General features: G+C 52.1%; 1 protein-coding gene, 3 non-coding genes and 1 pseudogene across 6 annotated transcripts; all 5 read left to right on the plus strand.

Annotated features, from left to right (window-relative positions):
* Positions 1 to 4,278: 4,278 nt before the first annotated feature.
* Positions 4,279 to 18,908, plus strand: TMEM106A (transmembrane protein 106A). Of its 3 annotated transcripts, XM_004621020.2 has the most exons (8): positions 9,963 to 10,070; positions 11,406 to 11,778; positions 12,486 to 12,549; positions 13,902 to 14,055; positions 14,640 to 14,780; positions 14,889 to 14,932; positions 16,826 to 16,879; positions 17,428 to 17,577. In XM_004621020.2, exons 2-8 carry the CDS (start codon positions 11,580 to 11,582, stop codon positions 17,546 to 17,548), a joined length of 777 nt encoding a protein of 258 aa, XP_004621077.1. In that variant the 5' UTR covers positions 9,963 to 10,070; positions 11,406 to 11,579; the 3' UTR covers positions 17,549 to 17,577. The 3 variants fall into 3 exon arrangements, with proteins under 3 accessions (XP_054988629.1, XP_004621077.1, XP_054988628.1); XM_055132654.1 differs by lacking the exons at positions 9,963 to 10,070; positions 14,889 to 14,932 and adding an exon at positions 4,279 to 4,524 and having other exon boundaries at positions 17,428 to 18,908; XM_055132653.1 differs by lacking the exon at positions 14,889 to 14,932 and having other exon boundaries at positions 17,428 to 18,908.
* On the plus strand, positions 4,873 to 5,063 carry LOC129403712 (U2 spliceosomal RNA). The gene has a single exon (XR_008629408.1). It is a non-coding gene; the product is annotated as a U2 spliceosomal RNA (small nuclear RNA).
* On the plus strand, positions 6,539 to 6,729 carry LOC129403711 (U2 spliceosomal RNA). Its single transcript, XR_008629407.1, has one exon. It is a non-coding gene; the product is annotated as a U2 spliceosomal RNA (small nuclear RNA).
* LOC129403719 (U2 spliceosomal RNA) lies at positions 8,026 to 8,216 on the plus strand. The gene has a single exon (XR_008629415.1). It is a non-coding gene; the product is annotated as a U2 spliceosomal RNA (small nuclear RNA).
* Positions 18,909 to 25,820: 6,912 nt separating the features above from the next.
* On the plus strand, positions 25,821 to 26,331 carry LOC101536812 (storkhead-box protein 1-like; annotated as a pseudogene).
* Positions 26,332 to 27,315: the final 984 nt, after the last annotated feature.

Consider the following 27,315-nt stretch of genomic DNA (forward strand, 5'->3'; position numbering starts at 1 on the left):
TACGGGAGATGGAACCAGGACTCCTGTATCAGAGCCTGTGCTCAGTCCATCAGGTGACCTCTCCAATCCCCACGCCCTGCTTTTTTTTCAAGGTCAAAATTCACAGAGAAGCTCTACTATAATCACATGGCAAAGCTGGCATCTCAAGGGTTTTCTTTCTATTTATTTTGGGACCACATCTTGTGGCTATTCTAGGATCTGCTCAGGAGTGACCCCTGACCATAAATGGGGGACCATATGTGGTGCTGGGGATTCAAATCAGGGTCCACAGCAATGCAACCATCTCTTCTTTTCTTCCTGGCATCTCAAGTTTTGGGATGGGGGGAGCTGAGTGAGCTGTTCAAGATCAGATTCGTGAGCAGGCAGGCAGAAAACTGCTCGGTGGTCATATCTTTTTGGGTTTTGTTTTTTGCTTTTTGGCTTTTTGGGTCACACTCAGTGATGCTCAGGGTTTACTCATGGCTCTGCACTCAGGAACTACTCCTGATGGTGCTTGGGGAACCAAATGGGATGCCCAGGATCAAACCCGGTCAGCTGTGTGCAAGGCAAAGGCTCTCCCTGCTTTATAATCACTCAAGCCCCTGTGGTCCTGTATTGAAACCCTTTTATGTGGTGGAAGCAAACCAGGGACCAGGGACCAGGGACCAAACCTGGGGCTTCATACACAAGAAGCCTGTGACGTCTTGAGCACTAGCCACAGCCCCAAACCACTCAATAGCCTAATCTTCAACTCTTGGTGTGTAAGGGAAGTGGCCAGGATAGCAGAGCTCACCCCAGGGGCTCAGAGCCTCCCCTCAAGTGGACACCATCTCCCACCACTCCTGTATCTCCCAGAAAGTGTTCTCCACGCCCCTTTCTGCACCCCGGCCCTGTCCAGCATCCCCACCCTGTCCAATGACCTCTACTGCCTCCAGCCCCAGAAGGGCTAGCAGGGCGGGCAGGGAGAGCTACAGTGGAGAAGCCACCCACATCTTTTTGGCTGGGGCGTGGCAGTGACTGGGCCCACCCAGTGCTGGGGTGCCAATGGAACACTTGCTGCTGGCCCTGCAAGGGGATCCAGAAACCTAGTGTCTCCCAGCACTGAGACTAGAGGTTGGGGTCAGGAGGGCAGGATTGCCACATGGGCTACATTCCTCGGGTGGTGGTCAGGGAACCTCCTTGCCCCACCCCGCAATGCTGGGATAGTCGATGGGAGGGAGCACTGGGCTTTGAGATCACAGGGACCATCCCAAGATGTGGGATGGGGCGGGGCTGGAATAATAGCACAGCGGGTAGGGCGTTTGCCTTGCATGCGGCCAACCCAGGTTCGATTCCCAGCATCCCATATGGTCCCCTGAGCACTGCCAGGGGTAATTCCTGAGTGCAGAGCCAGGAGTGACCCCTGTGCATCACCGGGTATGACCCCCTCCCCCCAAAAAAAACCCAAGATGTGGGGGCGGAGACCCACTGGGCACCCAAGAGTGTCCACGTCCCCACAACAATGTCCTGTTCTGGGCATGTGACATTAAACAGCAAAGAAAGAAACTAAGGTAAGTGGAGAAAGACTTCAGGAGAAAAGGGAAAAAATCATCATCTTGATGATGCTGGTGCTATTGTTGGGTCCATTTTCTTTTTCTTTTTAATGAATAAAAAGCCCACACTGGGCTGGAGTGATAGCACAGCGGGTTGGGTGTTTGCCTTGCATGCGGCCAACCTGGGTTCAATTCCCAGCATCCCATATGATCCCCTGAGCACCGCTAGGAGTAATTCCTGAGTAACACCTGAGCATTGCCGGGTGTGACCAAAAAAAAAAAAAGCCCACACTTTGATTGCATGCCAGGATCCCCCAGGTCCCTCTGGGCCCCTCTAGAGGGAGAGAGCACACAGGATTACATGCATGAAGCTCCATCACCATACGCTTCCTGTGTGGTGCTTAGGGAAGCCCTGGTGGCTGCCAGCCCCTCCAGGCCAAAGCAGCACCCTATCCCTTGCCCTGAGAGGAACTGTCAGAATAGTACTGCATGGCCAGCTCACTGGGAGTGGTCCCCAGGTCCTCAAACAAGGAACAAACATAGCATGTAACCAGTTCTGGGTTATTTGATATATGCTGCCCCAATAACCAGGTAAGCGCAGAAAAAGCTGAGATGGACCCATTCATCTATCAGACTTACCACTGTACCATCACTCATTAGGTCAAAGATGACTCAATGAAAAAAAAGGACCTAGAAAAGAACTCAGGAAAAAGAACTGGGGAAAAACGTATTTTATAGTCTGGAAAGTCTGAAGGTTCCATTAAATTATGCATCAAAATTCAGAAGCCAGGCCAGAGACATCGCATAAAGGTTAAGGCACTTACCTTATATAAGGCCTGTTCTTTTGGATCAATACCAGGTGCCACATATGGTTCCCGGAGTGCTGCCAGGAGTGATTCCTAAACACAGAGCCAAGAGTAAGTCCTGAGCACCACCAGGTTTGGCCCAAACTTCAAAGGGAAAGAAACAAAGAGAGAAAGAAAGAGAGAAAGAAAGGAAGGAAGGAAGGAAGGAAGGAAGGAAGGAAGGAAGGAAGGAAGGAAGGAAGGAAGGAAGGAAGGAAGGAAGGAAGGAAGAAGGGGCTGGAGCGATAGCACAGCGGGTAGGGCGTTTGCCTTGCACGAGGCCGACCCGGGTTCTAATCCCAGAATCCCATATGGTCCCCTGAGCACCACCAGGGGTAATTCCTGAGTGAAGAGCCAGGAGTAACCCCTGTGCATCGCCGGGTGTGACCCAAAAACCAAAAAAAAAAAAAAAAAAAAAAGGAAGGAAGGAAGGAGAGGGAGAAAGAAAAGAAGAAAAAACAGAAGGAGAAAGAAAGAAAGGAAGGAAGGGGGCTGAAATGATAGTACAGCGGGCAGGGGACTTGCCTCACATGCAGCCAACCCAGGCTTGGTCCCCAGCGTCCCCCGGAGCACTTCCTGGAATAATTCCTAAGTGCAGAGCCAGGAGTAACTCCTAACCTTCTCAGAATGTGACCCAAAAAATAAAATAAGGAAGGAAGGGAATGAGGCAGAGAGGAAGGGAGGCAGAAAGGCAGGCTGGGGAGCTAGCTAGTACAGTGGGTAGAGTACTTGCCTTGCATGTGGTCAACCTGAGTTAAATCCCCAGCACCCCGTATGATCCCCTGAGCACTGTCAGGAGTGATCTCTGAGCACAGAGCCAGGAGTAAGCCTGAGCACTGGTAGGAAAATGAAGAAAGTCTATTTTGTGGGGGGTGGAGATCACACTGGAGTTGTGGGAAGCAGTTGTGTGCTGTATCCCTAATGTCCATACTATCTCTGGCTGTGGAAAAAAACAAACATCTAAATTCACCAACCAAATAAGGTTCTGTGTGGAAGAATAACCGGTAAGGTAAATGTGGTACAGGGCAGGCAGGAAAAGCTTTAGCCTCCTCCGTACCCAGGGACAGAGAGGAGACTGACCTTTTGGTGACCTTGTTGGCCAGAGCAAAAGTTCCCCTCATTGCTCTCACAATTCGAAGGGAGTTTTCCAAGATACACTTTTCCCAAAATTCCCACACAGAGAGGCCCAACTGGGAGTCTCTATTGAAGACGGCATGAGCAGACTAAACTCGTGGTCCTGAGTATGGTCAGAGATGAGTTTACAATGGCTAAAGTCACCTCCTAGCCGGATAACGAGTAAGAAGCTATAGGAACTGTGATCAGCAAAAAAAGTTACAGAAGCAAAATAAGCTAGTTAGTGGTTAGGTTGGCTTATGGTCATGGAGAACAACGGTCTTGTGGTTAAGGGGACAATCATGATTGGGGGTCAGTGATTCTGGGAGCTGGACAGTTTGTTTATGGACTGGACTTACAACTGACCCTTGGGAAGGTAGTGAAGAGCTGCCTTCTGCTGGCAGACTAGAAGAAAATAGAGTCCCTGATATCAGGAGCCCTTATCTCACCTCTCCGCACTCGGGGTCAGAACCTCCCAGTTCACCATCCAGACGGGGCCAACGGTCTCCTCATTGCTTCCCCTGTGATTGGAGTCAGACCAGCACAGGGTTGATTCACTCCACAAACATTCACCAAGCAGAGGCCGCGAGCCACGTGTCCCGTGGCGCCGCGGGAGCCCGCTGGGGTTACTCCTTCACTTGGAGGCATCCGCTTCCGAGCAGCTGGGGGTCCCCGCCCCATTTCCGTGAGGGGGGAGGGGGGTGGGGGAGAGAGGATGGACCCAAAGGGAAGGGCTGGGCTTGGGGAAGAGTGGCAGGGTGGGAAGCCAAGCCCCCCAGGGCCCCGAATGAATCCGAGAGTCCAGGGGGCAGAAGGGCCCTGAAGGGAAGGTTCGCGGCCCAGCAGCAGGAAGGCGGGTGAGGAAGAGGGGAAGGGAAAGGTCGTCCAGGCAGCGCGTCCTTCAGCGTGGCCGCGAGGGACTCGGGGACCTGCGCTGGCGGCCGGTTCTACCCGCCGCGTCCCGCCGGGGAGCCTCGGGGGACGCTCGACCAGCCGCGGTCGAGAGAGGCCCCTCTGGCTGCGCTGCCCACCCCCCGGATGCCGCCTTTTCCTCGGTGGGTGCCAAGGAGGGGCTCCGCCCCAGCCCCGCCTCGGCTCCGGGGACACAGAGGCGGTCCCGACAGCGAGTCCCCGCGCGACGGCCGCGCCCCCGGTGGCGGGCAGGGGCGGAGCATGTAAATTAGAAAGGGCCTGGCGGGCCCCGAGCGGCGGGTGGCGGGCGTGGGCCGGTTCGCGGCTCGAGTCGCGGGGGGCGGAGGCGCGCGCGGGTGGCGCGTGTCGGGCGAGTCGCTGGTCCGTGGGGGAGCAGCGCGGAGGCGGCCGCATGCGTGCGTGCTGGCGGCTCACCGTGAGCTGAAAATGGGCGCCGGGGGCAGGGCAGGGCCGCTGGGGCAGCAGTCGGTATCGCTTCTCGGCCTTTTGGCTAAGATCAAGTGTAGTATCTGTTCTTATCAGTTTAATATCTGATACGTCCTCTATCCGAGGACAATATATTAAATGGATTTTTGGAATTAGGAGTTGGAATAGGAGCTTGCTCCGTCCACTCCACGCATCGACCTGGTATTGCAGTACCTCCAGGAACGGTGCACCCCTCCGGGGGAAAAAAAACAGTTAAAGAGCAGTTGTTTTTGTGGTATACTCTATTAAGTGTTTTTACTTATTATCGTTATTTACCCGCTTGGGCACTTTACTTGAAAGCATGATAGCCTCGGGGGCCGGAGCGATAGTTCAGCGGGTAGGGTGTTTTCCTTGCACGCGGCTGACCCAGGTTCGATACCCGGCATCTCATATGATCCCCCCAAGCACCGCCAGGAGTAATTCCTGAGTGCAAAGCCAGAAGTAACCCCTGAGCATCGCTGGGTGTGACCCAAAAAGCGGGGGAAAAAAATAAATAAATAGCGGTCTTGCTGCTATGTTATTGCCCTAGTTCTTATAGTATGTAATATAATGATTTCTTTCTCACTAACGGGGGGCGGGGGCGTTCTGTGGTGGTGTAAACCGATTTTCTCAAACCTGAGTTACTAGTGACGGCTAGGTTCAACCAAGATACACTTCTGCTGCAACCCAGGTGCGGAGACTCAGAAAGGCAGACCCCTAGGTTCCTCTCCACCTCATGTTTGAGGGAAACCCTTTCCCCCCAAGTCCCCAAAGCCCCTGAGCCCGGACAGAGGATATAAAAGCTTTGGCCATTAGAGGAATGAGGCCAGGGGATGTGAGCAGACAAGGGAGAGGGTTCCAAAAGAAACTTGGGGGAACAGCCGTTCACATCCAGGCTCTGACCCATAACTTGAAACAGTCTCTTTGATCTCTTGACAACTACTGTCCCTGTTTCAGTCCCGTTGACTCATCCTGGCCACCATTTCCCAGGAACGCTGTCCCCTGACTCTGACACGTACAAACCAGGTAGAATCCCAACGAAGATTGCTCCCGGTCTTTTGAGTCCTTTGGTTTGCTTTGTGGGGCCACAGCCTTGGGTGCGCAGGTCATCCGGGAGCAGAAGCGGTGTGGCTCCGCGGACCAAACCCCCGTGGACCTCGTGCGTGACGAGCGTCTGGACCTGTACTGTCTCCGGCTCTTGTCCATGGGTGCTCACGGGCTTGTACTCTTGGCTCTGCGCTCAGGGGGTCACTTCGGTGACCCTAGGGGGTGCCGGAGAACGAACCCGGGTGTGCCAAGGGCGTGGCAAACGCCCTACCCTCTTTCCTGCCTTCCCGGAGTTCTGTTCTCTCTCGGTGGGTGCCAAGGAGGGGCTCCGCCCCAGCCCCGCCTCGGCTCCGGGGACACAGAGGCGGTCCCGACAGCGAGTCCCCGCGCGACGGCCGCGCCCCCGGTGGCGGGCAGGGGCGGAGCATGTAAATTTGAACGGGCCTGGCGGGCGGCGGGCGTGGGCCGGTTCGCGGCTCGAGTCGCCGGGAAGGGAGGGCGCGCGCGTGAAGGGCGCGTGTCGGGTGAGTCGCTGGTACGTGCGGGAGCAGCGCGGAGGCGGCCGCATGCGTGCGTGCTGGCGGCTCACCGTGAGCTGAAAGTCGGTGCCGGGGGCAGGGCAGGGCCGCTGGGGCAGCAGTCAGTATCGCTTCTCGGCCTTTTGGCTAAGATCAAGTGTAGTATCTGTTCTTATCAGTTTAATATCTGATACGTCCTCTATCCGAGGACAATATATTAAATGGATTTTTGGAACTAGGAGTTGGAATAGGAGCTTGCTCCGTCCACTCCACGCATCGACCTGGTATTGCAGTACTTCCAGGAACGGTGCACCCCTCGGGGGAAAAAGCTGGTTGTCCTAAGAGCAGTTGAATTTGTGGTACATTTTAATAAGTGATGTGTTTACTTGTTATGGTTCTTTGCCTGGGTGCTTTAACTGAAAACATTATCGTCTTGCTGTTATGTTATCGCTCCAGTTCTTACAGTATGTAATATGTTTTCTCACTAGTGGGGTGCAGGGGGTTTTGTGATGGTGTAAACCGAGTTTCTCAATCCTTGAGAGTTATTAGCGATGACTACTTCCAACCAAGATACACTTACTGCAACCCAGGTGCGGAGATGCAGAAAGGCAGGCCTTTAGGTTCCTCTTCACCTCATGTTTGAGAGAAACCCTTTCTCCCCAAGTCCCCAAAGCCCAGAGTATATAAGCCTTAGCCATTAGAGGAATGAGGCCAGGGCGTGTGGGCAGACAAGGGAGAGGGTTCCAGAAGAAACTTGGAACAGCCGTTCACATCCAGGCTCTGACCCATACTTTGAAACAGGCTCTTCGATCTCGACAACTACAATACCTGTTTCAGTCCGAGGCTGTTTAATCTCAGGTCCTGTTGGTTCACCTCGTTGACTCATCCTGGCCACCATTTCCCAGGAACGCTGTCCCCCTGACTCTGACACGTACAAACCAGGTAGAATCCCAACGAAGATTGCTCCCGGTCTTCTGAGTCCTTTGGTTTGCTTTGTGGGGCCACAGCCTTGGGTGCGCAGGTCATCCGGGAGCAGAAGCGGTGTGGCTCCGCGGACCAAACCCCCGTGGACCTCGTGCGTGACGACCTGTACCGGAGACAGTACAGGTCCAGACGCTCTTGTCCATGGGTGCTCACGGGCTTGCAGTCTTGGCTCTGCGCTCAAGGAGGTCACTTCGGTGACCCTAGGGGGTGCCGGAGAACGAACCCGGGTGTGCCAAGGGCGTGGCAAACGCCCTACACTCTTTCCTGCCTTCCCGGAGTTCTGTTCTCTCTCGGTGGGTGCCAAGGAGGGGCTCCGCCCCAGCCCCGCCTCGGCTCCGGGGACACAGAGGCGGTCCCGACAGCGAGTCCCCGCGCGACGGCCGCGCCCCCGGTGGCGGGCAGGGGCGGAGCATGTAAATTTGAACGGGCCTGGCGGGCGGCGGGCGTGGGCCGGTTCGCGGCTCGAGTCGCCGGGAAGGGAGGGCGCGCGCGTGAAGGGCGCGTGTCGGGTGAGTCGCTGGTCCGTGCGGGAGCAGCGCGGAGGCGGCTGCATGCGTGCGTGCTGGCGGCTCACCGTGAGCTGAAAATGGGTGCCGGGGGCAGGGCAGGGCCGCTGGCGCAGCAACTAGTATCGCTTCTCGGCCTTTTGGCTAAGATCAAGTGTAGTATCTGTTCTTATCAGTTTAATATCTGATACATCCTCTATCCGAGGACAATATATTAAATGGATTTTTGGAACTAGGAGTTGGAATAGGAGCTTGCTCCGTCCACTTCACGCATCGACCTGGTATTGCAGTACTTCCAGGAACGGTGCACCCATTTCGGGGAGTAATTTGTGATAAAGAAAAGTGTATGTTTACAGTGATTATTTTGGTTTTGGGGTTGTATTTACCTAGTTACATTAGAGTCTAAGTATTTCTTTAGGAGTATTGTAAAGGATTGTTTCTGTGCGTCTGGTAATGTTACCTTACTAGTTGCTTATTAAAGTTAAGTGTGATTACCAGTTTTCATGTCTCTCATACTGGTTTTTTTAGAGGCAGTCATTAGTAGACTTTTCTGTTTGCACTGCTTATTCTCAACATCCTTGGTTGGCATTTGTTATTTTCAAAATGTACCAACTCTCGAACTTTTTAGTAAAGTGTTATATGGAGACTATACTAGCCCACAAGAATTTATATATCAGTAAAGTTCAGGAAAGTCCATGAGAGTCAAGCCTAGGACATCCTGGTGACTCATTAAGGAACTGTTTATTTTACAGGAATTTAGCCCTGGAGAGTCAGGAGCCGGGAAGGGAGACTGAAATTTTGCCCAACACAGATAAGGAAAGACTGGCTGAAGAAGTTTTTATTTTAGCTCAAGGATAAGTGGGGAGGGGCGAGGGGGGCCAGGCCTATTCATAGAAGACCTACGTACAATTAGTGAAAAAAGGAAACAAAAAACATTAAGAATTTTATTCATGAAAAAATAAGTCCAAAATTCAATCCTCTGGCCCAAGGGGTGAGAGGATATTAAAATAGTATTATTTAGGGGCTGGAGTAGTAGCACAGCGGGTTGGGCGTTTACCTTGCACGCCGCTGACCCAGGTTTGATTTCCAGCATCCCATATGGTCCCCTGAGCACCGCCAGGGGTAATTCCTGAGTGCAGAGCCAGGAGTGACCCAAAAAAGCAAATAAATAAATAAAATAAAATAGTATTTAACCTGGTTGGTACTTAAAATGACTAATCGATCACTATAATGTTTAAATTATGGTATAATTCTCGAATGCTGTTAGTCACAATTCAAACTGAAAGCCAACCAGACTGTCATTGTTGAAGATTTTTTTGTTCAGCTTCTAGAAGGAGACTGGGCGGGTGTGTGTAATTAATAGGGATCTCATGGTCTCTGTGTTGCTGGGCCCTTCCTTTGTACTTATAGCTAACCAATTAAAGAATGGTGAAATAAAGGTTGGTGGCCAGAGCTGTTTCATGCTTGGGGCACACACTTTTAGGGGGGCCTGGGGGGCTTTTTGGGTCACACCTGGCAATGCTCAGGGATTAGTTACTCCTCCTGGCTCTGCACTCAGGAATTACTCCGGAATTACAAAGCAGTGCTCGGGGGACCATAAGGGATGCTGAGGATCGAACCCGAGTCGACCTCATGCAAGGCTAACGCTTTACACCTGCTGTACTAATGCTTCGGGCCCCATTTCTTTCTTCCTTTTCTTTTTTTCTCTTTCTTTCTTTCTTTCTTTCTTTCTTTCTTTCTTTCTTTCTTTCTTTCTTTCTTTCTTTCTTTCTTTCTTTCTTTCTTTCTTTCTTTCTTTCTCTCTTTCTCTCTCTTTCTTTCCTTTCTCTCTTTCTTTTTCTTTCTCGCTTTCTCTCTTTCTTTCTCGCTTTCTCTCTTGATGAATGCTTTCTTGGACTGCTTGGTCCTCGCTAAACTACGTCGGGCCACGACGGTGGGGGTGGGGACCCTTTGAAGCGGTCAGGAAGTGGGGGCGTGGCGGGCCAGCGCCGCGGGGGCGGAGCGTCCCGGCCGTGTGGTCCCGTGGTGCGTTCTGGCCCTTGTTCCCTCTTTCCGCTCTTCCTGCAGTTGTTGCATCCCCTCGGGAGAGACACTCCCGAATTCCTCTCTCTATGGGAGGCCGGGGACGAGGCTCCTTCCTTGTCTTATCCTAACCGAGGCGGACGCGCAGTAAGTTCAACTAACTCTGGCTCTCTGGGAGTGCGGTGTGTTTTAAACCCTTTTTTGAGGGGCGGGGCGGGGTGGGGAGGGCGGTTCAGGGTTTACTCTTGGATCTGCTCTCAGGGATCACGCCTGGTTGGGCTGACTTGGGGGACCATTTGGGGTGACAGAGACCTAACCCGAGTCACTTGTATGCAAGGCCAGTGCCCTACCTGCTGTACAATGCTGCAGCCCCTGGGACTTGAAATCCTTCATTGGGCTCATCCTCAGTCCCGTTTGCCACCCGGCTCCTACCCATACTCGACTTGGGAGTGGAAAGGGGCTTATTCCCTTCCCTGAGAGAGTGCCTCTCACACATGCTCCCCTAGAGGCCCTTCATGTTTTATTTTGGGGGCACACCCGGCTGTGCTTAGGGAGTACTCCTGTCTCTACACTCAGGGTTCACTCCCCGTGAGGCCTGGGGACTGGTGCTAGGAATCAAACCTAGGTTGGTTTCTGGCAAAGCAAACACCCAAACACCCTACCTGCTGTAGCATAGAGGCCCTTCTTAAGGGTGTATGCCAGAAATCTCCCTCTTGCAGCTGAGAGGTCCCTGGATTCCACATAAGCCCAGGAGTGCGCCTGCCCACCTCGTTCCATCTTCACTCTGAAGTTTGTTGGGGGAAAACCCAGACTTAATCTTTTTTTTCTTTTTCCTTTTTTGGGTCACACCCAGCAATGCCCAGGGGTTACTCCTGGCTCATACACTTAGAAATTACTCCTGGCGGAGCTCAGGGGACCATATGGGAAGCTGGGAATCATATGGGACTGTATGGGAAGCCGGGTCGGCCGCATGCAAGGCAAACGCCCTGCCTGCTGTGCTATCGCTCCAGCCCCTGTCTTGATTCTTCTAACAGATCTTGGACATCCCTAACAGTGCTGAGAGCCTCCCCTAAGCTTGCCTTCTTAGTAGCCCCCACCCACACAGCAGTGAGGAAGCGGTTTATGATCCCATGAAGAACTATTTTGGGGTTTTAGCCACACCTGTCACCAATCTTGATTCTCCCGTTGAGAAAAATCTGCCTTCCTAGTAAGGCACTGCCTTGAGGAGAAATGAAAGCTTGAGTGCCTTGAGGAGAAATGAAAGCTTGTCTGTCACAGCCCTGCCACCCTACTAGAGTCCTCTTCAGAGTCCCTAGTGACTCTTAACCGGGACTCTGGTCTCCGCCCCACTCTCTACCCAACTTCCTTGCCCTGAAATAAATGAGTCTGTTCAGCAGCTTTCTCAGAAAAGAAGAAGCTCAGCCACTCACTTAGGGAAGCCCTTTAAAGTGAATAACTTCCGCTTTACTTTTGCCTCTGTAGGAAAGGCAAATGGAGCACCTGGGATGATGGCAGGAGATGAAACTCCAAGGAGCTTTCGGAGACGCGAGTGCTAACGGCTCGGTTTCCCGCTGAACTGAGAGTCGTGACTCCTTGGCTCTCTTGAGAACATAAAGCCCCTGAACTTGGTTCTGTTTGAAAAGATCTCCCTGAAGGATGCTCTCCCAGCGGGGCTCTCTGGTGGGCGAGAACAGGTCCATCCTACCCCCAACCACCAGCCCCGGCAGCAAGGCTGCCAGCTGCATCAGCTCCTGTGGCAGCAAATCTTTCTGTTCCTGTGTGCCTTGGGACAGAGTTGCTGGAGCCAGGTTTGTGACTTGTCCCACCTGCCAAGGCAGTGGGGTGATCCCTCAAGGTGAGTGGCCCAAGGCTCCAGACATAGGCTGGAATCAGGATGAGTTTCCATTAGCCCACTGGCCAGAACCCCCCCCATGGGGTTGGATTTTCAACTCATTAACCCCTAGTTTCTGGCTGGCCTGAGAGATTCTGATTCTCCCCAGGTTCAGAGCCCTGGGGCAAGGGGTTCAGCAACACTGCTCGCATAGCAACCCTGTGTCTTGGGAACCAGAAAGTCACAAATGACCTCTCCAAATAAGCGGGGGGGGGGGGGGGGGGGAGGGGGGAGGAGGAGGACAGAGGGCGGCGCTCTGATGTTACGGGCAGAGATCTTCCTGACCATTATCAAAAACCTCACTACCAGGGCTGGAGTGATAGTACAGAGGGTAGGGCGTTTGCCTTGTACGCGGCTGACCTGGGTTCGATTCCCAGCATCTCATATGGTCCCCCAAGCACCGCCAGGAGTAATTCCTGAGTGCAAAGCCAGGAGTAACCCCTAGCATCGCAAGTTGTGACCCAAAAAGAAAAAAAAAAAAAAACTCACTACCACCTCATAGGGCCATGTGCTATGCTGCCAGTGTAACAAAGCCTGGCACTTACAGTCTGCCCTGGAGCCCTGGTGGCACACAGCCCTGGCTGCCTGTAAGGGTGATTCTGGGTGGCTGACACAGAAAGTACTTGTTACGGCCTCACCAGGGCCCTCCTTCTCATCCTTTCTCCCCACAGAGCTAGAGAAGCAGCTGGTGGCCCTCATTCCCTATGGAGACCAGAGGCTGAAACCCAGGCGCACGTAAGTTTTCCTACATACCTTGTCTCCCATCTTCCACCTTGGGAGCTGTTCCTCTGTGTCCCTCGTTCGGTGACACTCCAACCCCACCCATCTCTGGCTGGTTCTCTCTGGCTTGGGTCTGAGAGCTTACCATCCAGCCCCACCCCACAGTCTGAGTCTGGCACTGCCTTTCATCAGACGTTCAGTGAGGGGCTGTGGATATGGCCCAGTATAGAGCACCTGCCTGGCACGTGTGAGATCCTGGTTGGATGCCCAGCACAGCAAGCAAAAAAAGACAAAACAGGTGTGAATGATGGGGCTGGAGCAATAGCACAGCGGGTAGGGCGTTTCCCTTGCACGAGGCCCACCTAGGTTCGATTCCCAGCATCCCATATGGCCCCCTGAGCACTGCCAGGGGTAATTCCTGAGTGCAGAGCCAGGAGCAACCCCTGTGCATTGCCAGGTGACCCAAAAAGCAAAAATAAATAAATAAATAAATGAGATGCTGTCTTTTTTTTTTTTTCTTTTTGGGTCACACCCGGCAATGCACAGGAGTTGCTCCTGGCTCTGCACTCAGGAATTACCCCTGGCGGTGCTCAGGGGGCCATATGGGATGCTGGGAATCGAACCCGGGTGGGCCGAGTGCAAGGAAAATGCCCTACCCGCTGTGCTATTGCTCCAGCCCCTGCTGTCTCTTTAATGCATATCTCAATTTGGAATGGGATCAACAAGTGATGTCCTATTCTTTTTTTTTTTTCTTTTGGGGCCCACCCGGCAATGCTCAGGAGTTATTCCTGGTGGTGCTTGTGGAACCATATGGGATGGTGGGGGTCGAACCTGGATTGGCCGTATGCAAGACAAGCACCTTAACTGCCGTACTATCTCTCCAGTCCCTGATAAAATTGAGGACTTTGAAAATTCAGATGGACTTCTTACAGTATAAGAGAAAGAGGCCAGAGTGATGATAATACAGTGGGTAGGGGTAGGGCATTTCCCTTGCACGCGGCCGACCCAAATTCAGTCCCCAGCATCTCATTTGGTTCCCCAAACACCACCAGGAGTAATTCCTGAGTGCAGAGCCAGGAGTGACTCCTGAGCATCACTGTTGTGACCCAAAAATCAAAGAAAAAAAACGAGGGAGTGAGGGAGGGGAGGAGGGAGGGAGGGAAGGAAGGAGGGAAGGCAAGCAGGCAGCCTACCTGCCTCCGGTCCCGTGCTTCTACCCCCTCTGAGCCACCCCTGCACCTAACTGTGCGTCAGTGGGGGAGTGGAGGTAGTGGGGGTCAACAGCAGGCCTTCCATGTGGAGAGCAGTGCATGAACCCCACCAGTCTTGGTTCTCAGGCCTCTAACCTGGGTCCTGCTTTCCCACAGGAAGCTGTTTGTGTTCCTGGCGGTGCTTATCTCCCTGGTGACCAGCTCGCTCTTGTCCTTTGCCCTGTTTCCCCACTCTATCTCTGTGCAGCCTGTGGGCCTCAACTCCTCCACGGTGGCCTTCGACCAGACAGAGGTCCACATCAACATAACGGTGCGTGGGCACCTGTGCCCCAAAGTTCCAGCCACACCCTCTGACAATGTTTCTTGGGAACAACCCATGTACGGGAAACCAGGGATCTCATGGTACCCGGAGGGTATCAAAAACTTTGGGAGAAATTGGGAGCAACCATGGCCCTGACGGCAGATACGAAGTTGGGACTCTCCGGGGACAGAGAAGTCACCATGGGGGTGACTGGGACTCCCTGGGTGGGCAGAACTGAAGGAACCAAGGAGGGTGAGGCTAAACCTGGAGCCAGCTTGATGTCTGAGTAAAAGCTGACACCCAGAAGCCGTGAGAAAGAGCACAGAGTTAGGTACTTGTCTTGCATCCAGCTGACCCCGGTTCTATTGGGGCCCATATATGTTCCCCCAACCCATCCCCAGTCACTACCAGAGTGATCCCTGAGCACAGCTGGGTGTGGCCCTAAAACCAAAAAGAAAACAGCAGGACTCCTGACACTGGTGCTCACCAGCTGACGCCCCTGAGGGAGGGAGGGGGACTGAGGCTGGGTGACTGGGACCCATCAGTGTTCTGTGGAGAGGGTCACCCTCAGCCCTCCTTGCTTTCCTCCCCAGAGCATCTTGAATATCTCCAACAGCAACTACTACCCGATCACTGTGACCCAGCTCACCATCGAGGCCCTGCATGTGGCTCTGGTGGTGGGTCAGGTCTCCCTCAGCCTCCGCCTCCGCGTCGGCCCTTTGGCCACTCAACAGGTGACTCCCTGCTCCCTGGGCTGCCCTGCATACCTGTGTGGTTGGGAGAGGCGGGGCGGGAGGGGCAGGTGTGGGCCTTGGGACTCACTCTGCCCACTGGAACCACAGATGGCGTATGCAGTAGCCACCAGGATCATGGATGAAAGCACGCAGTGAGTACCCTTGCGGCTCTCCGCATAGCCTCTCTCCTGGGTTGGAAACCCGGCGGTTTTGGTTTGATGGTGCTGGTGTTCGTCTGGGTTTGAGGTTTGGGTATTGGACCACACCTTGATGTAAGTTTCAAGAAAAGGTGTGTGGGCACATGGGATGGGAGCGTTCCAGTGGCCAAGAGCCACCTCCCCAGGCCAGATGATGGAGATGAGTGGATGGACAAATGACCAGGGGAAAGGAGAAACAGGACCTGGGCCTCAGGCTGGTCGGTAATCGGTTTATTTGTCTCTCTTTCCCGGCGTAGTCTGATCTCTCCCCTCATGGCACAATTGTAGTCGTCATTTTGGTCATAGTCCCAGTCACCATAGTTCCATCATCCTAGTCTCTTCATGGACCTCAAAGTCCTCTCTTTCATTTTATCTTCTTCCTCGTCTCGATGCAGTTTCATAGTCCTCTACTTCTAGTCAATGGCATCATCTAATCCTCCTCTTAGTCCCCAAAGACCTCGAAACCCCAAAGTCCTCGTTCTCCTCTAGTCTTCAACGTCTAGTCCCCTCTGACCCCCTACAGCATAGTTACATAGAAATCATGAAGGGTGCAGATACAAAAAGGTGAGGTTGAATATTATCCTAACAGATGTAAAGCCACTCCTTCAGGAGATTAACTCAAGGACAAAATCTCATCTGAGGGCTCAGTACTCCAGACTACTTACTAGAAGATCTGCTCCAGGGCAGGATTCCATCCAGGGTGTATTGCTTTCCCCTTTCCTCAGCTAGTAATCCATTTAAACAATCATAGTAAGTTTACTTCTTATAATATTTCTAGTAGTGTCATTTTGTATGAACACAGTAAGAGGTATATTAAGCTTTAAGGTTGGCTCTTCCTGGGGACATCTCGCTATATGTTTCACAGTCCTCAGGCCAGGTTAGTCTTTCCTAACCCCAGCAGGATCCTTACTCAGTTACTACTTTTTGGGTCATGGCAAAGTTTGTCCATGAGCGTTCTCTTATAGTTAAGTATTATGGCACTTGGCCTGGCCCATTTGATGCCAGGGTAGCTCACAGCTTGCCCTGGGTCCATCCAGTCCCTCATCTCGACCCTGCTTTTGGAGTGCTAGGGACTAAGGGCGACTGAGGCTTAAGCCAAGTAAATATGAGTGCCCAGGAGTAAATATTACTTTGGAGTCAATTAACTCCCATGTTATAAAGCATAGGATGAACTGTCTTCCTGTGTCTATACAAAAAGGACATTGCTAAATGAACCTTACAAATGACATAAAGGAAAGAGAAAAGCAGTATAGGATTATTAGTGCTTGATGGAACTGGCTGTGTCTCAAGGGCACTGTTGTGGGAGTAGCTCAGTAAAACTAAGCTCCCTGTGGGAGGAGCAAGGACAACCCCTTGTTATCCAGCACCTCGAGGTGCTCAGGACTTTGCCTCGCTCTGGGCTCGGGACTCACTCTTGGTGCTGCACAGGGGGCTGAGCGCTGCCAGGGCTCCACCCCAGGTCTCCTCCATGCAAAGCAGGCATGCCCTGGAATTAGCTCAGGAAACCCAGAAACCCAGTTTTTACCCCAAGACTCCCCTTGGAGCCCGCATTGAGCCACAGTCTCGGGTAAGACAGCAGTGGACAGGCACAGCAGTCCCCATCCCCCCCATAGGATGAAAAACAAACTGGAATGTGGTTAATCCTGAGAGAATGTCACCCAGGGCCCTTCAGCAGGAATCTCGGTTTCTGCTCAGGGAGACGGGAGGGGTGGGGGAGGGGCGGGAGAGGCACTTCCGCACCCCCCCCCCATGCAGAGCCCAGGAGCAGGCTGGGATCTGCAGGGCTTCTCAGCCTTCTGTCCAGTGAAACGGGGGCTCATGCGCTCTCTCTCTCTCCTTCTCTTTCAGCAAAATCTGTTCCAGGCAGGAATTCAAAGTCCACCACGTGCTTTTGCACATCCAGTACGTAGCATGCGGAGCTCTGTGGCCCCTTCTGTGATTCCACTCTCACCTTGGCTCCCCTCCTGACTGGAGAAAAAGTCATCCAGTCTTACCCCAGGATTCTCTGTGGGTTCTGGGAATCATAGATCTAGCCCACCTTGCTTAGAAGCTAGTGGAGTGACCACCACAGAACTATCTGGAAGAGGGGCTGGAGTGTAGAACACTTGCCTTGCATGTGGCTGACCTGGGTTTGATCCCAGGCATCCCATATGGTCCCCCAAGCACTGCCAGGAGTAATTTCTGAATGCAGAGCCAGGAGTAACCTCTGAGCATTGCCGCGTATGATCTCTTTCCCCCCCAAAAAAAAAAATCCATCAGGAGTGATCCCTGAGCACAGAGTCAGGAGTAAGCCAGAGTACTGCTGGGAGTTAGCTCCCAATAAAACAAATAGTGCAGCTTCTGGCCGCAGTGCCTGGGCAGAGTGGGACACAGAAGAGGGGAGGAGGAGGAGGGGAGGGCAGACAGATTCCTCCTGCCAGACACGACACTGATGCCTGCTTCCTCTGCAGGGGCACACTGACGTACTCCTGCCTCAGCCATTCAGAGCAGAAGGTCTTCGAGAGCCAAGAATACGTGGACTGCCATTCAAACTCATCACTGGCCCCCATGCCTGCCTCTCTCCTGCTCTGACCCTAAACTCCAGGCACAGGAGTCGCAGATCTGTGTCTGCCACTATTCCATGCTGCTCAAGGAAGGGCTAAAGTGACTTCAGAAAGGAAAAGTTTTTGATTCATGCTGCCCTCACCCCCGCCCCCAAATCCTTCAGCATAGACAACTTTGTGTGTAACTAAACTGCTTGCTCACATGCTCACACACTCACACTCACACATGCACACACTCAGACACTCACCTGCTCACACACTTAGACACCCACTCACACATTCACACACTCACCTGCTCACATACTCAGAAACCCCCTCACATTCAGACCCTCACACACCCAAACACTCATCCGCTCACACACTCATCTGCTCACACTCGTACGCTCACAGACTCAGTCACTCACACGGATGCATATCCACTTACACACTCTAGACGATGCTTACTGCTCACACATTTACCCGCTCATACTCACATACTCATACACTCGTGCTCATACAAACATACCTGCTCACAACTGTTTACACATTCACTGACACGTTCACATTTATGCATTCATATGCTCACAAACATACATGTTCACATGCTCACATACTCAATGCACCACAGGAACAGAAGCTTCTGCTGTCCCTCAGCCACTGCCAGCAGGGACGGGCCTCCAAATTGTCTTTGCCGTCACTCTGTGAAACTAGACCCCCACATACCCTCCAGGTCCCCACTGGGCTGCAAGGAGAGACGGTTTTGTTTCTTAGCTGAGCAGGAGCCATTTTGCTGGCTAAAGGTGACTGATTTTTAATCATCAGGCAGAGATGACTCGTGGTGGTAGCTGCTAGACCTGGAGCAGGATGGAGAGAGGGGGAAGAGGTGAGGGAACTGGGTGTCAGGCTGCCTGAGCAAGCAGAATGGAGGGCATCCTGTCTCCAGGGTTTTGTGTCAAGGGAATGGGGAGCAAGGTAGTGCTGACAGAAGCACAGACATTCCAGAAGGCCAGGATGTTGCTAAGTAACCAGGTTTGGCTTCATATGAAGCAAACTATGCTTGCTAAGTATGAATAAAGTATAAATTGTAAGTTTCCTGCTGACAGGAGTTGGTGGACGCTTCCCAGCTGCCGTTGGTTCTGCACGTCCTTGGGGGCATCAGGCCTCTTCCCAGGCCTCTTGCCCTGTAGTTCTGGCTCCCGAGGCGCACTCACAGGAGCGCCATCTCCCCTTTCTCCCATATCCTATCTCTAAATAGCGTTCTCAAACCAGCGCTGACACGATGCGAACTCACCAGCCCACATTCATGGCTAATCTCAGAAGAGATGCAATCCCGCTAAAATTCAGTTTCGCAAATCTTCCGGCTGAAAATTCTGGAGCAGTCTTGGGAGGGGTGTGGGTTGAGTCCCCACTCTGCCAAAGACCCAGCCCCTGCATCCACATCCCGAAGCCTCCAGCATGCCAGTGACCCAACTTCACTGCTTTACCGCTAACCACTGCAACAACATCAAACCCACAAAAATTCCAGGTACATCAGCTGGGGTTTTCTCAAAGTGGGGGAGGGCAGTCTCTCCCCTGCCCTTTGGCTGTACTTCTGGAAGTCCCCCCGTCCGTCACACCCACATCCCACAGCCGCTGCGCCACTAACTTGGCCCAGTTCTACGGATCCTGGAGTTTCTGGAACACAGTCACGAGACACTTCCAAATTCCTTACCACTGACAGCCCAGTAGGAGCATAGCAAATTAGATGGGAAAGTAGCATAGATGCCATCTAAGCTCAATAAACAAATAATAATACAGACAAGGACTTAATGACCCCATGTGAGATATAACAATTTTCACAAATTTTCTTTTACTGAAGTTTTTTTTTTTCTTTTTGGGTCACACCTGGTGATGCACAGGGGTTACTCCTGGCTCTGCACTCAGGAATTAACCCTGGCGGTGCTCAGGGGACCATATGGGATGCTGGTATTCGAACCCGGGTTGGCCATGTGCAAGGCAAACGCCCTACCCGCTGTGCTATCGCTCCAGCCCCTTACTGAAGTATTTTTTGATAATTCCATTAGCCATTTAGTTGTTACAGGCAATATAAAAATAAATTACTTTGAGGAGCTGGAGTGTTAGTAGAGCGTGAAGAGCATTTGCCTTACACACAGCTGGCCCCGGTTCGATCCCTGACATTCCAAGCACCACCAGGAGTAATTCCTGAGTGCAGAGCCAGGAGTAACCCCTGAATACTGCCAGGTGGCCCAAAACCAAGTAAAAGTAAATTATTTTGTACCTGCTAAGGGGGTAGGTTTGGGGGTTGGTGGGAAACTGGGAGCAATGGTAGAGGGAAGGTCACACTGGTGGTGGGATTGGTTTTAAATGTTGAGTCCTTATAGCAACTATAGCATGAACAACTTTGTAAACCATGGTGTTTAAAGAAATATTTTCACTGATGGGGCAGTAGAGGTTCTCAAATTACATTAGAGCTGGAGAGCTAGTTCTGTGGGCAAGGCTATTTTGCATGCAGCCAACCCTGGTTTGCTCCTTGGCACCCCATATGATTCCCCCGATCCCCACCAGGAGTGATCCCTGAGCACAGCCAGGTATATTTCAGTTAAATCCTACTCCCAGAGAGAGGAGATTCTGATTGTCCAGCCCTGACTTCCTCCTGCGTCCTCAGCCTTTCTCCAGTAAGCCCTTCAGGCAGCCCTTTTAGGGCCACAGCTGTGGCTGAGCATTACAGAAGGCACATGACTTGCATGCATGAGACCTGGGTTCAGTTCCTAGCACTGCAAGAGCAACTCCTCTGCAAAGCAACAAACAGTTCCCCCCACTGGAGCTTCTGGAACATAGGCTTTGATGCAGGAGCTCCAGGTTCGATCCTCAGCACCTCCAGGTCGCCCCTTGCCCAGCACCACGCCAGAAGTACCACCAAGTACGGCCCACAAACATTCAAACAAAAAAGAGCTCCTGTTGCATCACTGCCACCTCTGTTCTACCTGCCCAGGTAGAATGTCAGCCTCTCCCCCTAGACATTGTCCCCGGGGGCAAGGAGGGAAGGGATGAGCTGTTCAGAAGTGGCTGAAATTATCATAGTCATCCCCCCTCCCCCCCCCCGCCAACCCCTGCCAAGATCCTGTCTCGCACCCCGCACACCTCTACACTAGCGCACTCTCGGACACCCAGACCAACAGACTGCCCTCCCCCGCTGTCTCACCGTCAGTCTGGGGCATGAAGTAGTGTTCTGGAGTTTAGGTTGAAGCCAGGGGAAGGTTGAGGTTAGCTTGGCATGAATTCTTGAAACCTGATGAGGAAGCAAAGGACACATCACCCGCCTCACAGCTTCTGAGACCGGTTCCCAGTGAACTCTTTGTTTTGTTATTTTTGCTTTGGGCTACACCTGGCGCTGCTCAGGGGCTCCTCTTGGCTCAGTGCTTGGCCCGTTGCTCCCGGCAGTGCTCAGAGAACATGCAGTGCCAGAAGTTCAGCCTGGGCCTCCCACACACAGAGCAGTTGCTCCAGGCCAGGAGCCATCGCCCAACCTGAATTGCACCTTGTCCCTTGAATCTTGGGGACAAGCCACAGCCCCCTACCTGGGACCAAAGTCCAAACTGAGCCCACTTGGAAAATCCTCAGGTTGAGCCAGGGCCTCCCGGGGCCGGGTGGATCTGCTGCAGCCGCCTACGGCTCTCGGTGGGCACAAACCACACCGAAGAGGTAATTCCCGGGGTGAACTGCAGGTGAGGCGGAACAAATGGCTTCAGGACTATGGGGTGAGTCAAGGTAGGGGCTCTCCCACCTTTGCTTGCTCCCTGCCCTCTCACTTTACTAGTCCTGGGGGGATTTGCTTCCCTCCTTGGAACTTACCATGAGCAGCGTTGAATACATCTGCAACACGTTGAGTCCCCATTGAGCCAAGCTGTGGGCCTGGCGTCGGGGCACCCTGGAGGACCTGATTGCTGGTGCACTGACCGTCAGTTCCTTGGCGCCTTGAATGTGATGGTGACTGGGGCAGCAGTGGTAGCTGCTGCTGGACCAGTGCTGGTCCTGGCTCTAACCAAGCTTCCGACCATGTGTGGGCATCATTCTCAGTCTTGCATTCTTCTCGGAGTCTTTTCAGTTCCTGGGAAGAAGTCCAGGTGATTGCCATCTTCCACCCTCCTCCCCGCAGCCCCACCTCCAGCTTCTATCTCCCAGAGATCCACGAAGCAGACTCTAGAGCTGGAGGGGCCCAAAGGGTCTCTGCTCCTGGAGAAACTGAGGAAACTGAGGCTGCAGCCGGGACCCTCCCATCATCCTCCACAGCTCCCAAGAATTCTCTAGTACCAGTGACCCCCAGCATGACCCAGGAACCTGAAATCTCTAAACACTCCTCGCTTAGAACTGCGCTGAAAATAGTTCTGAGGGCCAGAAGATAAAGAATCTTTTCCTTTTCTTTTTTTTTTTAGTTTTTTATTTTTTTCAGTTTGGTGATACTCAGGACTTACTCCTACTTCTGCGCTCAGGGGTCACTCCTGGAAGGACAAGGGGGATCATATGGGATGCAAGCGCCCTACCTGCTGTATTATTATTCCAGCCTCCCCCCCTAGAGAATAATTTCTTAGAAATGCTTTGTAATGGTTGGAGTGATAGTAAGTTAATAGGATATTTGCCTGACAGACCTGGAAGTGATCCCCAGCACCCCGTATGGTTCCCGAGTCCCATCATCAGGAGTGATCCCTGAGCACAGAGCCAGGAGTCAGCCCTGCACGTCACTGGTTGTGGCACCAAACTGAACCAAACAAAAACACAAGAAACAAACTTTTCTTAATTTTGTTTTAATTAAAAAAAAAAAAAAGTTGCGGAGTGATAGCACAGCGGGTAGGGCGTTTGCCTTGCTGGTTCTATTCCCAGCATCCCATATAATCCCCTGAGCACTGCCAGGGTTAATTCCTGAGTGCAGAGCCAGGAATAACCCCTGTGCATCGCCGGGTGTGACCCAAAAAAAAAAAGTTGGGGAAGAGGGCCACATCCAGCAGGTCTCAGGTGTCACTTCCAGATCAATGTTTGATGGTGCTCAAAGGAGCATGTGGTGATCAAACCTGGGCCTCCTGCATTTATGCTCCAGCCCACAGTGCTTCCCCTGGCCCAAAAAATTTATTAAAAAATTTTATTTCTGGGGCCGGAGCGATAGCACAGCGGGTAGGGCGTTTGCCTTGCACGCGGCCGACCCGGGTTCGATCCCCGGCATCCCATATGGTCCCCCAAGCACCGCCAGGAGTAATTCCTGAGTGCAAAGCCAGGAGTAACCCCTGAGCATCGCTGGGTGTGACCCAAAAAGCAAAATAAATAAATAAATAAATAAATAAATAAATAAAAATTTTATTTCTTTGGGGCCTGGAGCAATAGCACAGCGGGTAGGCGTTTGCCTTGCACGCAGCCGACCCGGGTTCGATTCCCAGCATCCCATATGGTCCCCTGAGCACTGCCAGGGGTGATTTATGAGTGCAAAGCCAGAAGTAACCCCTGTGCATCACCAAGAGGTATAAACTTGCAACAGGGGGACTCGTGGGTGATCTCGGATCGGGGCAATACTGGCACGCTCTCCACCAAGATGCGACCCGGGTGGCCGCATGTTTGTGCGGCTGCTCTGCTGCTGATCCACCATGATCCAGACGCCAGCTAGACTACTTTTTTTTTTTTTTTGCTTTTTGGGTCACACCTGGCGATGCACAGGGGTTACTCCTGGCTTATGCACTCAGGAATTACTCCTGGCGGTGCTCAGGGGACCATATGGGATGCTGGGAATCGAACCCGGGTCGGCCGCGTGCAAGGCAAACGCCCTACCCGCTGTGCTATCGCTCCAGCCCCTAGACTACTTTTGGTACCAGCAGCTGCTTGGAGAAATGTCTCTAGACTGTGAACTAAGCCATAGCCCTATGCTGCCCCAGGAAGGGAAATGATGCAATTTCTAACATAAATCTCCCTGGACTTAGTTACTAAAATACTAAAATACAGAAATCCCAAACCCAAATCACAATAGCAGCCACGCGACTTCATATCTCTTCATTCTTGGCAATGGAAAACTAATTATCAAATGCTTCCTTTTCAGCAGAGCTGTTTTTTTGGGGGAAACGCCAACAATAATAGTGAGGTTTGTGTTGAAATATGGAATGTAATCAAGGTAAAGAGAAAGTGAAGTGAAATTTATTAGCTACGCAGGTGGGGGTGGGGGGTGGGGGTGGGAGGTATACTGGGGTTTTTGGTGGTGGAATATGTGCACTGGTGAAGGGACGGGTGTTCGAGCATTGTATAACAAACATAAGCTTGAAAGATTTGTAACTTTACACATGGTGATTCAATAAAATAAATGAATTTATTTCTTTAATGTTTTGAGGACTGGAATGATAGCACAGCAGGTAGGGCGTTTGCCTTGCATGCGGCCAACCCGGGTTCAACTCCTCCGCCCCTCTCAGAGAGCCCGGCAAGCTACCGAGAGTATCCTGCCCGCATGGCAGAGCCTGGCAAGCTACCTGTGATGTATTCGATATGCCAAAAACAGTAACAAGTCTCCCAATGGAGACATTACTGGTGCCCGCTCGAGCAAATCGATGAACAATGGGATGACAGTGCTACAGTGCAGTGTTTTGAAGTCACACCCAGGGATGCTCAGAGTTTTCTCCTGGCTCTGTACTCAGGAATTACTCCTGGTGATGCTCAGGGATGTGGGGATTGAACCTGGGTCAGCCATGTGTGCAAATCAAACACCCTACCTGCTGTACTATCCCTCCAGTCCCCAATATACAAATTGAGCATTAATTTTACATTTAGGGGCTGGAGCAATAACACAGTGGGTAGGGCGTTTGCCTTGCACGTGACCGACCCGGGATTGATTCCCAGCATCCCATATGGTCCCCTGAGCACCGCCAGGGGTAATTCCTTAGTGCAGAGCCAGGAGTAACCCCAGTGCATTGCCGGGTGTGACCCAAAAAGCAAAAAAAAAAAAAAAATACGTTTAGGGGTTGGAACGACAGTATTATGGGGAGGGCGTTTGCCTTGCACAAGGCCAACCTGGTTTCAATCACCGGCATCCCATATGGTCCCCTGAGCACCGTAGAGCCTCAGTACAGAGCCAGGAGTAACCACTGAACATCACCTGGGATGACTCAAAAAGCCAGAAAAAAATGATGAGATTAAAATTTTATGTTTAAATATATTGATTACAAAATTTAAAATTCACTCTTTGCTTCCTTGCTCTCACTACATTTCTTTTTTATTTCTTCTTTTATTTTGTTTTTTGTTTTTGTTTTTTTGGTTTTTTTTTCGGTTATGGGTCACACCTGGTTGTGCTTAGGGCGTACTCCTGGCTTTGAGCTCACAGATCATTCTTTGTGGTGCTTAGGGAACCATATAGGGTGCTGAGGATTGAGCCCAGGTCAGCCGAGTGCAAGGCAAATGCCTTAAGCCCTGTACTATCTCTATGGTGCCTCACTCACTTTTTCAAGTGCTCAGTAGCACATGTCTCATTGTCACCTTGATGAACAAGATGGCCATAAAATCTCCTGGGCGGGGCTGGAGCAATAGCACAGCCGGGTAGGGCGTTTGCCTTGCACGTGGCCGACCCAGGTTCGATTCCCAACATCCCATATGGTCCCCTGAACACTGCCAGGAGTAATTCCTGAGTGCAAAGCCAGGAGTAACCCCTGTGCATCACCGGATGTGACCCAAAAAGCAAAATAAATAAATAATAAATAAATAAAATCTCCTGGGCAAGGGGCCAGAACAATAGCATAGCTAGTGAGGCACCTGCCTTACATGCAGCCAAGCCAGACCCCCCAGGAGTAATCTCTGAGCATAGAACCATGAGTAAGTCCTGAGCATTATCCACGGCGTCCCCCCAACCAAAATAAATAATTAAACCTCGAGGGCCTACACCAGAATATAGTTAATGACAGAATATTTGTTTTGCAGGCGTGAAGCAGAATATTTATTTTGCAGTGAATACTTGTTTTCAGTGGCAGAATACTTGTTTGCAGGCGTGGTGTTATCAACACCACAAAAATCAAACACAGCAAAACAACAATAAAAATAACACACCTCCCAGGCTGGACGCAGGGAGAAGTCTCAGAGGAGTAAAGCACAAGGAGGCTCCAGGTCTCATCTGCAGGATCCCCTTGGCACCTTTGAGCACTCCACTGGGACCAGCCCCAGAGCACCTCTAGGTGTAGCCCAAAACCAAAATAATAATAATACAATCATAATTTAAAAATTCTGGCCCGGCTCCCCTGAGCCAGGTTCCGGGGGCAGCGGGCGCCGCGCGCAGAGCGCCGATGGGTCGGGCCGCGGCGGGGCGCGGCATGGCCCGGCCCGTGCAGCTGGCGCCCGCGTCGCTGGCGCTGGTGCTGTGCAGGGTTGGAGGCGCGGGTGGCGGCGGGGGCGGACGAGGAGCCAGGCGGGCGCGCCGTGTTCCGCGCGTTCCGCCGCGCCAACGCGCGCTGCTTCTGGAACTCGCGGCTGGCGCGCGCCGCCTCGCGGCTGGCCTTCCAGGGCTGGCTGGGCCGCGGGGTGCTGCTGGTGCACGCGCCACCCGCCAGCCTGCAGGTGCTGCGCGACGCCTGGGGCCGCGGGGCGCTGCGCCCGCCGCGCGGCTTCCGCATCAGGGCGCTGGGTGATGTCTTCCCAGTGCAGATGAACCCAATAGCTCAATCTCAGTTTATACCTTTGGCTGAAGTTCTTCGCTGTGCTATCTCTGATATGAATTCAGCTCAGATCATGGTAACACAGGAATCCCTATTGGAGCATTTGAAGATTCACTACCCAGGACACAGAGTCTGGCATCTAATAATTCAGTCATTTTGGATGGACTGAAAAGACGACAGAATGTTCTACAGAAGTTTGAAGGCGCAAAGACCAGCCAGATGCTCTGCCCCAATTCCTTATTGCAACTAACTCCAGCCATAAATGTTTAGTTCTTATTTTTCTTTTAGGAAATGGTTTTTGTAAAAAGTACAGCATTGATATAGACTTCTAATCATTGACTATATAATAATCTCAAGTCAATCATATATACTATTAACCTCATATTTTGTTGTAGTTCCTGATCTTTTTTTTAACATCTTATAGTTTTTTAAAAGCCTATTTTACTATCAATTTATTGGAAATATATAGATTACAATAAAACATGGAATTATTGGGACACACACAAAAATACTCTACTAGGCCTTAATCTCTTACCCAGGCATGAGGGTTCCCCCCACACAGGGTCAGAGCAATAGCACAGCAGGGAGGGCGTTTGCCTAGCACACGGCTGACCTGGATTTGAACTCTGATATTCCATATGGTCCCCTGAGCACTGCCAGGAGTAATTCTTCAGTGCAGAGCCAGGAGTAACCCCTGAGCATTGCCAGGTCTGACCCACTGTAGCACTGTAGCACTGTCGTCCCGTTGTTCATCGCATCAGTAACGTCTCCATTGTGAGACTTGTTGTTACTGCTTTTGGCATATTGAATACACCACGGGTAGATTGCCAGGCTCTGCCATGCGGGCGAGATACTCTTGGTAGTTTGCTGGCTCTCCGAGAGGGGCGGAGGAATTGAACCCGGGTTGGCCGCGTGCAAAGCAAACGCCCTACCCGCTGTACTATCGCTCCAGCCCAGGAGGTCTGACCCAAAAAGAAAAAAAAAAACAAAAAAGAACAAAACCCACACACTCTGCATCCAAACGCCCATCAAAGGACCTTGCTTTTCCCCTTCATCTCAGCAAACAACATTCTCCAGATTCCAGCTCCCGGGGTCTGGCTGCCCTTCCTCCCTGGCTGTCCTTGGGCTGACCCTGCAGCCTGTCCCTCTCACG

The sequence above is a fragment of the Sorex araneus genome, chromosome 3 (assembly GCF_027595985.1).
Source record: "Sorex araneus isolate mSorAra2 chromosome 3, mSorAra2.pri, whole genome shotgun sequence".
NCBI lineage: Eukaryota > Metazoa > Chordata > Mammalia > Eulipotyphla > Soricidae > Sorex > Sorex araneus.